General features: G+C 40.6%; 2 protein-coding genes across 2 annotated transcripts; one reads left to right on the top strand and one right to left on the bottom strand.

The window, feature by feature from the left end:
• Positions 1-899: 899 nt before the first annotated feature.
• dlx2a (distal-less homeobox 2a) lies at positions 900-3067 on the top strand. The gene is made up of 3 exons (XM_015966490.3): positions 900-1454; positions 1784-1968; positions 2091-3067. Exons 1-3 carry the CDS (start codon positions 1136-1138, stop codon positions 2415-2417), a joined length of 831 nt encoding a protein of 276 aa, XP_015821976.1. The 5' UTR covers positions 900-1135; the 3' UTR covers positions 2418-3067.
• Positions 3068-6852: 3785 nt separating this feature from the next.
• On the bottom strand, positions 6853-9374 carry dlx1a (distal-less homeobox 1a). Its single transcript, XM_015966491.3, has 4 exons — positions 9236-9374; positions 7947-8539; positions 7509-7708; positions 6853-7239 (listed from the first exon to the last, which is right to left on the bottom strand). The coding sequence occupies exons 2-4, from the start codon at positions 8461-8463 to the stop codon at positions 6988-6990; spliced, it is 969 nt and encodes a 322-aa protein (XP_015821977.1). The 5' UTR covers positions 8464-8539; positions 9236-9374; the 3' UTR covers positions 6853-6987.
• Positions 9375-13167: the final 3793 nt, after the last annotated feature.

Here is a 13167-nt window from a genome sequence, read left to right as displayed (position 1 = left end):
AAAAAAACTAAGAATAAAATCAAAACTATATGAGTCACTGATAAGAGTTAAAAAGAGATAATCTGGCTGTCAGGAGCCTCCTGCAAACTGGAAAAGAATAAAATTGAACTATGATAATTATTGAAATAGTCATTACGTTGAACTTTACTCTCATAAATTACAACTCTTGAAAAAAAAGACCATCAGAGATTTTAGTAAAAAAAAAAGTGCAGCAATTTTGTGGCAAAAGATGCAAAAAACGTTCCCAACAGAACTCGCGTGCACCTCTACAGAAGAATTAAATTAAATTAAACCATCATGTGTTTAATAAATACTGGGAAATGTGCTGGTTTGGCAGTAAGTGTGCCAAATGCGCGCAAGAAAGCTTAAAATGTTGAGTGCGTAACGTGCGTTGACCACATGGGGGCACCGTAGCGTAACTTTGTGCTCTCCAACCTTCACCTCCAGCATCATGAACAGTGACTTTGTTTCAGCATCATTTTTTATCTGTTTCTGTGATTTCTCCTGACTAATTCAACACTGACGCTGATTTGGGGTTTATATTAAACTTCACAACAAAACAATCAAAACGGTTCTACACGTTTTTTAATCAGATAAAGTGAAATCTGAAAAAGCAACCTGCACCAGTAAGTAGATTTTCTTGGTTATTTTGATTACATTTGATCTTCCGTTTGCGCCTGAGCGCGCGCGTATAGGTGGCACAATTGATCCAAATCAGCTTGAATTTAATCGGCTCCGATTTTTATTTATTTATTTTATTATTATTTTATTTTTTGGAAATGTTTTGATTAAAAACTGTCGGGAGACAACCGGAAAAGACAGACCTGAGCAAATAATAGTGGGTGGCGTGGGGAGTAGTCAGTCGTGCAGCCCTTACTCATTGGTTGCCTGAGACTCAGCATCGCTCCCTCTCACTCTCACATAAATGCGCTCCCACCACCGACCGTGGCAGATAATCACAGGCCACTGCGAGGGGGACACACCTTCCGCTGATTTTGCCTCAGTGTTGCACGGGGGATGCGTTTTGACTCACAAAAAAAGTCCAGATCTCCTGAGTCGTGTTTTGGCGGTTTAGTTTTTCATTATTTTTTTCTTTATTTTTGCGCATAGGTTTCCAGGCTGCTCCGCACTCAAGATGACTGGGGTGTTTGAGAACTTAAACACTGATATGCATTCGAACCAGATTACCTCAAACAGTTACCACAGCTTGCACAAATCGCAGGAGTCTCCGACTCTGCCGGTGTCCACAGCCACGGACAGCAGCTTTTACAACAGCCAGCAGCCCGGGCACTGCGCCGGGTCCCCATTCGGGCAGCTCAGCTCCTACCAGTACCACGGCAGCGCGGCGGGCTCGGTGCCATACAACGCAAAGTCTTTCGACTTAGGTTACAACTCCTCGTATGGTGCGTACAGCTCTTATGGCTCCAACCCCTCTCCAACTCCAGCCGAAACAGGTGAGCTTTACATCAAAGTGTGGAGAAATTTACGCTTTTGTTTGTTAACTGTTTCACGGCACAAAATTAATATTTTTACAAGCTTGCACAGTGTTTGGAAAGTGAAAACCCTGATGAAAATGGGTTGCATTGCATTTCATTTTCCGTGCGTAAATGCGCGAAAAACATCTTTTTATTTGCCTCAAATGTCAAATGTTGACTTCATCTGAGAAGTTTAAGAATTTTTTGTTTTTTCGGCGGTGCAGCCACATTTCAGCAAAGAACTGCAGCCGGAAAAAATGCTAAATGCTCAGCGCGTAACTTTAATTGCATTTGACTGTTTCCCTCAGAGAAAGAAGAGAGCGAGCCAGAAATCCGGATGGTTAATGGAAAACCAAAGAAGGTCAGGAAACCTCGAACCATTTATTCCAGCTTCCAACTGGCTGCACTGCAACGGAGGTTTCAAAAGACGCAGTACTTGGCTCTGCCAGAACGGGCCGAGCTGGCCGCCTCGCTGGGCCTTACGCAAACACAGGTGGGTACATCTAGAACTCGCCTTCGTTAGCTGTCAGACATCAGCTTTCTGACTGGAGCTGGAGCGTGATTTTCTTTTGGACTGAATATCAGTTATCAGTGTTTAATCTGTTTTTGTTTCAGGTCAAAATCTGGTTCCAAAACCGCCGCTCCAAGTTCAAAAAGCTGTGGAAAAGCGGAGAAATCCCCCCGGAGCAGCATGTTACTTCCAGCGAATCTCCTCCTTGCACGTCTCCGCCAACTACTTCCTGGGACTTTCCACAGACTCAAAGAATGAACAGTGTCAACTCGAGTTTACCTCATAGCACCAGCCCTTCCAACACGACTGCGCCTTCGTCGTTTTTGGCAAACTACTCCTGGTATTCAACCACGAACTCTACGACGCATCTCCAGCCTCCTCTGGTCCAGCACCACCACAACTCAGCCATAAGCGCTGGGACGATATTCTGAAGTGAAGAAACAAAAACGAGGGTCTAAATTGGACAGTATTGTTGAAAATAATAAAAATAAGTCATGCCAACACCTTCATTTTTAGACCTTGTGGGCTTTTGCGCACAAAAATCTAGAAAAACCGATGGAATGAAACAGGTTCTTACTCACGTTTGGCACGTGATAGACGCAGATTTCTACAGTTATTTTTGTATTTATTTATTTTGTTTATGTGAGGAATGGATGAACCACTGTTTACCCAAAGCAATCACAGCGTGCGTGCGCGTAAGCTTGCGCAGACGTCACTTTTTCTGCCATTCCTGCAAAACGAAACATTGACTTCAGGATAACCAGATGTAGCACAAGTTAACTGTATCGTGCCTTTTTCAATATGACCTCATTTTGTTGTGCAGAACAAAAAGCGAACTGCTCATCTTTATTCAGTCCTCATATAGTTGGTTTGAATATAATAAGAGTCTGGATTCACGTTTGTAAATATTCCACCACAGCCTTTACACAGCCCATGTTGACCACCGTACAAGCTACTGATTGTCCCACTCTCTGATTTCGTGTGTATTCCATTTAATTGTATTTTTTCCTTGTCTTATTTATTTTAGCAGTGTTTCCATATGACCAGACGTTATTTAAATAAAATGTTTTCTGTGATTTTATGAGTTTGACTTTGTTATTATTTGCTATAATTTTAAAAAATGTGAGAAATACTTTGCTTTTTCAACATTTTGAAATATTTTTGAGGAATATAAAAAAAGGAAGTGAAAGAAACACAAATATATATTTCATGATAAAATTCTGAGGTTTGGGATGCCTGAGCTGTCGGGTTTTACGCACAAGGAGAAACAGAAAGAGCGCAACACGCTCCGGCATGCAGAGGTGGTGGTGGGGGTGAGGGAGGACATGAGGGTGGGTGGCTCCTCAGACTCCGTGGAGTCAGACAACCGTTTTCCAGACGTTTTATGAACTCAGCTTAACAAGAGCGAGGTGGAAAAATGAGACGGGAACGAGATCCAATCCAGCCTGGAGCTAAGCAGACCATCATACAGACACTTCCCTCACAACAGGCCTCTGATCTCTGAAGACGCGCAGGTTGACCCACATTATTCAGGTGGAGAAAAGAGGCGCGCGTCCAAAACCAGCAAAACACACATATCAACCTATTATGAAACATGTATTTATTTCAAATTATCCAGACTGACTTATTATGACTCCGTCTGCGGGGACGCGTATTTTTGCGCACTTTTCTAATTTAAAACAAAAACGGCCACAGGCCATGAAAAGTAAGATCGTAGTTAGGACTGCTGCATGTCTGCTTTATCTGCATGATGTGTGGGCTGACAGTGTCAGACCCTCCCTCAGGCATGCAGCCGGTGCCCAAGTGCTGCAGGCATTATTGTATCTTTAATAATTCAATTAACTGTCAATCCTGCTGTGGGTTTATTCTCATAAAGTTATTTTAGAGCTGTTGTGGTTTGCAGTTTTTCTGCATTTCTGCAGGCATCTTAAATGCCATACCCCCTATCCTCATTTAAACCCTGATCTGTAATTTCATCCACATTTACTCTGGTTGGAGCATTTCTGGCTTTCAAATCTGAAAGCCTGCAATTACTATATAATTCTTCGCAATTTCAGATGTCCTAATATGGGGTGTAATTTTTTACACAAGACCATTTCCCGCTATTTCAAGCATCAACATTGTCAAAGTTGTATGTACATAATAAACGGGGAATATCAATGCATAGTTTTTAAGCCTAACATCTTGACTCAACGATAATTATCCGTGTGGAGCCTACGCGGAATTAGCCTGAATTGCATGGTAACTGCTGCTTTAAATTTTAAAAAATTACTCATAATTTCCCCCAAAGATTACCAAGATCTCGAGTGCACAATGTCATCAGCGTAATGAGGAGTAAACATTTATGCTAATAATCTAAAAATTTTCCCCCCATCAGCTATAAAAAGAGGGAAATAAAGCAGAGATTTGCAGTCATATTCTGAACTCTGCAGCTATAGCTCGGACCGACACATGGAGACGCGTTTTGTGGGATTTAAGAGACTTTTCTCTCCTGCAGCAGGATGCTTCTGCACCTCCGATTCCTGCAAACCATTATCCCAATATGGAGCTTCCATTTGGAGTAGAAAGGTGCGTGCTGGATGTTTTATTTCTTCTTACACTGGAACACGTTTAACATCACAAGAAATTGTGTGATTAATTTCCTTCATCACTATTAACTTAGCTTGTGTCACGTTTGATGATATTAAACGGAATCTTAATAGTAAATTCATTTTTAAGGTTTTTATTGCAAATAAGGATCTTTTTGTGCAAAAGAAAATCGTTTTTCTCACTTTGTGCCTTCCTAATCTTCAAGCCATTGACAACTTGGTGATGTACACCTGCAAGCAATTTGTCAGCCTCATGCATAGGCTAAATCTAAAGGGAACGGTGACAAAATGGCAGCTCACCTATTTCTCCCTCTCTCTCTCTCTCTTTCTCTCTTTGCTGCAGAAATGTTCCTTCAGAGCACCATCTCTTTTGTTAAGGCAGAAAGATCCTCGGTGCGGGAAAAAAATTGCTCATAATTACCTCAGAGATAGGAAACTGCATTAGAATAAATAAGGGCAAAATTACTGTAATTATACCGGGTTTGATGGGCTCAACTCGTATAATCAAGGAGAGAATACAGCGAAATAACACTGACCCTCTTGGGTGTGCAGCTGCGCCTTTTCTGGGACTAAAGGTAGGCAGATTTAAGCTGCAGCTCTGCCTCCTCAGGGTTGCTTTAATGGGTCTGAACGCATATAGAAGCTCTCAAAAAGAAAGTTATTAAAGCAACAATGGAAGAAAGAGAGAGAGAGAGAAATAAACGAGGCTAAAGCCTATTTTATAGCATTTTGCAACTAATAATAATAATTAACTGTATCTAATGTGACACAATACTTTGTAAAATCGCTTAATAAAGCTGTGGGAACAGGAAAAGCTCGGAAAAATGTTAACATTAAAAACGCGAATATGCTGCTTTTAAAATTCTTTCACAGTTTTAATTTCTTAACTCCACACAATTTACAGATTTTGAGCCGTTTTACTCTTAAAAGTCTAATCAAACACGCAAAATGCATCAAATGGGTGTTATTAATTATAGGAAATGCGCACATTTTCTCCTTTGAAAAATGTCTGCATTGATATACTTAAAAACACATTTAAGGTGTTTTAAATAAATTCAGAAGTGTTTAAAATCTTCCATCTGCATGCATCATGCATCTTCCTGTGCAATTTTACATTCATTTCACACTTAATTTATCAATAGCAAACCAACTTCTGCAACATAAATGCTGCATCTATCATTTTTGATTTGTCTTAAAATTATCCTGCAGCCTAGATGAGCGTAAATGTGTTAAACTATTTCAAAATCTGGTTTGTCTAAAGGTCACGTCTGCAGCTGGAGCACATCTGTAACCACTGAAGGAGCAGCACAAACCCATGTATGGCTGATTGTTATACATGACCATCATATATATATATTTTTTTTGCTCACACAGGCTCGCGCTCACATGGTGTCTGCTCCAGCATGCTTTGTGTCAGCTCGCATTAAAGCTGCAGGAGGACAGGAAACAAAAGGAGGGATGAAGGGATAGACTGAATCACACACCGCGCGCTTCATTTAAATCGTTTTTACTGCTTTTGAAACTTAGCACTTTTTTCTGTACATAAACTCCAGAAACAGATAAATAAATTAAAGTGATCAATACAAAACTAAATATTTTCTAATGATGGACTAAACAACATCTGGACGAGTACACAGAAACCTAAAATCCTGTTTCACAGCCAGAATACAGCACAAAAAAATAAACAAAAAATTTAACAAATCCAGAAATTATGTACAAAGTACAGTGACAAATCGGCTGCTCTTCTTCGTGGGATTTTTATCTCTTTGTTCGTTTGAAAGCAGCGAATCCATCTGTTACATTTTTTTCACAACATCCGGGCGCGGCATAGAAAAGCTTTAGTGCAGCAGAAACAACTGTGTTGTTCTCATCTTACAAAATCAACACAGACTAAACAGAACAGTCTAAATAAATTAACTTAAATAACAAACACGTAAAACAATGTAAAGCGACGTGAGGCATATTGATGATGTGGAATTTGGAATCTGTTATTTGGTTAAAGACCCGCTGCTGCGGTCTGATTGGCCTTTTTCTGTTTTAGCTCAGCGTCACCTTCAGACCCAACATCTGGCGCAAACAAAACCCGCGTTTGCAGATCAACAGCTGGATTCTTCACACAAATCAGAATTAGAAGAAATCATCTGACATGAAAGCAGTCAGCAGCTAAAATAATTTCTCTTTTTTGTCTTTTTGATTCAGCTCTCGATGCCTTGGATGCATTTGCGCCTTTCCCCCCCTCTTTCTGCGTCTCCTGCCTCTGCTTTGTCATTATCCAGTCTGGGGAGGCCTCGGTGTCAGCTCACAGGATGCGGCGGCAGTTCTCCTGTTTTTATTGTCGAGCATCAACAAAATGCGGAGCCGCGCATCAAATGCGGCAGGCTGCAGGGCCCATCCATGACGCTCCAGTCTCTGTTCACATCAGCTGTGACTGTTGCATAGACTCTTGGTGTGTGGTTGGATACCACGAGGTGTAGCTGGGGATGTAGGATCCGGTTGTGCCCACGGGCGTCTTCACGGTGGCCGGCGAGGTCCAAACAGGTGCCACCGAAGGAGAACCGCTCGAAAGTCCACGTCCGGTGGCTAAAACGTTGGTGTCAATCGTGCTGCCACCTTGTTTCATCAGTTTCTTGAACTTGGAGCGTTTATTCTGAAACCAGATTTTAACCTGCGGAGACAAAGAATTTTTATTTCAGGAGAAATGTTGTTTTTACGCACAATTTACGCGCGCTTTACACATGCGTAAATTGTACAAGTGCCTTAAAAACGCAACAACAACAACAACGACAACAATAATAATAATAATAATAACAATAATAATAATAATAATAATAATAATAATAATAATAATAATAATAATAATAATAATGATAATAATAATAATGTGGAAATGCAGCCGCTGCAGTGTGAAGCTATTTGTGAGTTTCACACACTTACCTGCGTCTGAGTGAGACCCAGCGACGCCGCGAGCTCAGCTCTCTCCGGCAAAGCCAAATACTGAGTCTGTTGAAACCTCCTGTTCAGAGCTTGTAGCTGTAAACTGGAATAAATAGTCCTTGGTTTCCTGATCTTTTTCCCTTTCCCGTTGAATCGCACCTCTCCGCCTTCCACCACCGTGTTCTTCTCGGGTTCTGGCGCTGATGGGAGATAATGCAACACAAAATGTGAGGAGGCAGCTGCAACGGATACTCCAGCACAAGTTTAACAGCCTCTACTTTAAGTATAATTACACTTAATTGTATACATTGTTTATAGTGTTACGCAATAAATAATTGCCGCGCGTAATTCCACATCTGGCGCGCTTTTTTAATCCACGCAGCGAAACGAACATAGAAATTCGATATTTAGGAGACAAAAGTGGTGTCTCACACATACCTGTGTCCTCCAGTCGTGTCTGCGTGAGCCCCGAGCTGTTCTGGTAACTCTGTACTGTACTCAGATAAGGACTGGTGGGATGGCTGCCGACGGAGTTCACGTATGGATAACCTAAAGATCTGGGGAACGACGAGGCTGGACTGTAGCTGTCGTGCTGCGCGTGACCTGAAGAATGTAAACAGTGCATGGGATAGTGTCCGTGAGACATGGAGGAAGGCGACATTTGTTGACTCGGGGGTCCAAACTCCATGAAAACTGCTTTTCCCGAGGCAGGGCTATTAAGACCTTCTGGAATCGTAGTCATTGTCATCTCTTCTGGCGGTTCCCTTCGTCTCGCTTTTGTTGTTTTCCTCCAATGATCTCGATGAAGGACGGGTCCCAATTTAAGCCGCACTGGTTTTTTCTCGTTCCATTCATAAGAAAATGTAGTTTGTGTCTGTGAAAAGTCCCTGGAGTGATGCTGTGGAGCAAGACAAACTCGCTCAAAGGTTTGAATCTCGGACTCATGAATATTCATCGAAGACTGTCACTGATTGGTCCACTTTCTCCAAGAGAGAAGCCGATTGGTGACGGTGGGGCTGGGTCCGAAGAACCTGATAAAGTCAAGTAAAAACCACAAAACCTCAGGTCTCCTTTTGACACGCCAAGTGAATTTCTGTGAATTTCTTTTTATTCCTGGTTTCACAAAAAGTTTCTTCTTGGAGTTAAAACAACATTTTCATCCTGGTTCCAGCTGCTTTGTCTGGTGGCCAGTTTAATTAAAGCTTCTTTTTGTCGTTGATTATGCGCCATCAGGAGGAAGCCGCACATTAGCATACCACTAGCTTTCAATTTTCATAAGTAGGTCTGTAATTAGTCATGTATTTAACACGTAGAAGTCTCAGTTACACCTGGAAGCATGCAGGTCGGGGCTTCAGGCCTTGAAAGATAATAAAAATATCTAAAACATTTGTACAAACATTAAATAGGATCAATTATTCACAATTTACTAATTTTTCGTTGCGCGCAATTAAAGTCACCTAAATTAATTGATTTATAAGCATTTTAAAAATGCTTTTCAAATGTAAATCTGTTGAATTTAATGCGTTTTAATCCATAAATGCTTGTTTCATGAACATTTTCATGCACATTTCAGTTCTAACTCTTGAATTTGTCAAAAAAAAGTTAATTTTTGGTTCATTTGAACTTAAATCTGCTCTATTTCTTCAAAAGTTGATGTGCAAATTCATGCAAACTAAACCTTGCAATCTTAAATCCAACAATGCATTAAAAACAAATCAAATAATTACATGATGGATGAGAAGCAGATAAGTCCGGGGTCAAACATCCTCTGCAGCATGCTTCCTCTCAAAGCAGAAGAAAGTCTCCAGGATGTCCTCGTGCCATCAGGATTCTCCTGCAGACTGCAGCTTTTCTCTCTCCGCGGAGCAGAAACACATCCGAGCTGCTCCATCCGCAGTCCCTCCATCATCTCCACCTGAATGACAAATTAAAGGCAGTTAAATTCCCTCACTGCGATTATCAGAGTAATTGCATAATTGAAGTGAAAACTGCTCTTGCAAGTCTGTAAAAGAAAATTGTTGTAAAATGCAGGCAGCTGACATCACGCCGTGTGTGCCACAATGCGCCTTGGTGGCTGCGGATGCCTGGATTTAAAGATTTCTGTGAAATATTAGGCTATAACGGAAAAAGCTGGTCCCTTGTCCCCTCCTAAAATAGGCCAATTTAAAGTGATTTCTCTGGAATTACTTTGGTGGAAAAAAATGCCTCAAGATTTCCTCTATCAACAACGACAACGATAATGGTAGTACAACCAATAATTATCATCTTCCAGAACAGAGGACAGATTTTTTATGGGTACTTGGTGGGTGCGACTGATAACTGTCATTATTTTCCCACGATTATAGTATCTACAGACGGCTGCGAACTAAACCATTAGCAGAATTGAGGCGGAATTTGAAAAAAAGCATGCAAAAATAATGATAACAGAAGCATGAGTGTGCTGCTAATAGTAGCAAAATTAGAGGTGAGCTCATTTGAAGCTTTCCTGCAGGAATCAGGCTTATTTTGATGTTTTCTGCTAAATGTTTAGTTTATCACCCATAAAGTAATAGTAGAGGGATTTTCTCAAGCCTCCTCTGCGTCATTAGGATGAAGCAGACACGTGATAACAACACCAGTGTCATTAATAATTTGACTCTCCTGCAGGAGGGCAGCGCAGGCCACAGCAGCGCTTCCTGCAGCAGCAAGACTTTAACAAGCCACACTAAAAATAAAGTCCTCCATGCATGGCTGGAGCGCGGAGGCAGGGCTCATTAGGAGTGAGTAGCTCTGTGGCTGAGGGTGTTTTAACACCTGCTGCTCTTCACCTGAGGGTTAGTGCAGAGGTGGAGAGGCAGGCGGTGGAGGGAGGGGAGCAAAAACGGGCCAACATGTCACCGACTTCATTTCAGTCTGGCGATAGGAAGCCCTAGTCTGCTGCAACACTGCCAAGTATCTGGACAGATCTGCGGTGAGCTGCTGTGGCCGCGTGTTGCGTAAAGGTGCCGCGTAAAGGCGCATCTCCGTGCGCTCTGCAAGAATGAGGCCACGATTAATTAGTGTCACTAGATGGAGAGCTGTCATTATTGCATCATATAGCTTTTATTTTAACTTCTTTAATTATCAAGATTATTGAAATTTATAACCAAAATTGGAATATTCAAATTAACTTTTCGTTTATTCTGCCGCACATGTTAAATATCACGCAACATAAATGTCTCAGATCTCCCCAAAATATAATTACTCCTTCCACGAGTAGCTCCTCTTTTCCCTAACGGCGTAATGGCCATCGCTGCTGCATCGGCTCAGCTACAAATCCGAGTGTAATTTGGTGAGTGACTAGCAGCAGAAATGTCAAACTACGAAGCTTGTGTTTCACGTTTTAAAAGCAGCGGATCAGACAAGTAAAATTACCTTTTGTTCTGCAGCGTCTCTTGGCTTGGCTGCGCGCTGCCATCCTGTAATTTGCGGCGTCAATGAACGCAAACTAGATGCGCCACAATTAACTCAATTCAGTATCTATTTTCATGTTCAATGTGGCATCAAAATGTGAATTGATTTTGTTTGCTGAGTTATGTATAAACATAGAAGAAGAAGAAGATCTGATAAACAACATTGTTCTGTTGATCTGTGTCTGAAAGGTCAGCGGGGTCACGTGGAAAAAATGAATTCTACTTTCCTGCAACTCTAAATGAAAAATGTAGAAAGACAATTTAATTTTTATTTTATAAGTTTAGTTGTTCATCTCAGGTTTGTGACTTTTTATAGGATTATGAGGGTAAATATATTCTTTTTTATTTCTAATGTTCTTTAGCCAATATGAATGATGTCTGAGATCCCATTTCAATAAAATATATTTTTAAAATTGTGAATCTTGATACAGATAAACAATAAACATTATATTTAAAATGTGTTCGGCTTTGAGGTTTTGATCAAAATTATTTCTAATTCTCCCTAAAGCTGTGCTTAACCAAACAGAGTGATACACTTAAATAATATGAAATGCAACAAAATGAATGAAACTAATAAACATTTAAATAATGCTATTATTATTATTGTTGCTGTTGTTGTTGTTATTATTGTTATTGTTGTTATTATTATTATTATTATTATTATTGTTGTTGTTGTTGTTGTTGTTGGAAATGGCCTGTAGTTATAATGCACTTAGAGTTTCAGAGCCCCCCAAGGTGCTTTACATTACAGTCAGTCATTCACCCATTCACACCCAAGGTGGTAATGTGTGGTAACAACAATTTTAATAATTATAACATAATGACAAATTTTGTTCTATAATTTTATTACAAAGATTTTTTTCCATCAATTTTTTGGGGTGGGCATTATTTAAGTTAAAACAAATTAAACAAATAATGTGTTTTAGCAGCAAACAGTCATTAAAATATATTTTCTTAGTGTTTTATTTATAGATGAACTAATGAAATGATGTTTTTGCGGATAATTCGTGTTATTTTTGTTTGTTTGTTTAGGCCTTGATGTCTCCACCAGACCCTGCTCCACCTTTAACCCCATCCCGTCCAGCCTGCTGAAGGTCCAAATGTGTTTCTGCTCTGTGGACAAACTCTCAGCTTCTGCTGAACCTTGTGAAATATAGAAGTTTTTTTTTTATCTGCACATTTGTTTTGTTTTCAACCATTTTTTTCTCTGGAACATTAATGAAATCCCAGTGTCTGTATCTCTTACAGCATGTCTCCTTTGTAAACGTTAAAAGTGATCATTATCCGACATGATTAACCCAAAACCATCTGACTGACAAAAGGCTAAAAACAGAGAGGGGAAAAAAGCCTTCAAAGTTGCACTTCAACTCTCTTTTCCATTTCAGTGTTCAGAGGTGCTTTCTCCTCAGAAAGCAGGGGTCGCGGTGTGGAAAAAGCCCCCAGTGAACTGGTAGAAATGCTGTCCCCCATTACAGCAGCAGCAGGGGTCAGGCCATGGCAGCAAGCATCCAAGCTGCCCAAAATTGGCTGCAAAATGACCAATTACCTGAGTGAAGGCAGCGGGAGAAAGGACTTGGAAAAATATGGCTTTTACTTAATTCAGCTAAACTGTAAAAGAAACTAGTGTCACAAATACACGCTGCATCCCCCCCGCCTGTTCACTACAGATCTGCTCAAAGTCATCAGAAAATAAGGCCAAAATGCATAAAGTATCCGTTTTCAGGGAGGTCTGATGGGTTGTTGGAATAATGTAAGGTGGAGGGATTATTTCACGAAAACAATGATTGATTAAACATCTTTACATGCAGGTCTTATTGAATTAATTTCCCAGCAAATGGAAAACATGCAAATTTGGCAATTAAGTCATTTGCCCATGGAGAGAGGGGCTGCTTGACGTTCAGCTGCCACTGCGCCTTTAGTCTGAAACCCTTTCTAGTTTTTGTTAAGAGTTAAGTCTCCAACAAAGACAGGAAGGAGGTCAGCACTCAGCCAACACCTGAATGTGCCTCTCTTTTTTGTGCTCCCCTTGATCCCCACAGTCTGTGCCTGTCATTAGTCTTAATGATGGAAAATTGTCATGTTGATACAAGTCTTGCTCTCCCCCTCTCTTCTTTGTATAAGTAGAAGGTGGAAGCTCCATTTGTAACAAAGTTCTTTGTGACTAAAAGCCGTGGACATTGCATTTGTGCCGGGGGAGAAAAAGGCTGTAGATGCTCTTTCCATAGCTG

The sequence above is a fragment of the Nothobranchius furzeri genome, chromosome 14 (genome assembly GCF_043380555.1).
Source record: "Nothobranchius furzeri strain GRZ-AD chromosome 14, NfurGRZ-RIMD1, whole genome shotgun sequence".
Taxonomy (NCBI): domain Eukaryota; kingdom Metazoa; phylum Chordata; class Actinopteri; order Cyprinodontiformes; family Nothobranchiidae; genus Nothobranchius; species Nothobranchius furzeri.
The sequence above is the reverse complement of the archived record's forward strand: the minus strand, read 5'-3'. Positions and strand labels throughout refer to the sequence as shown.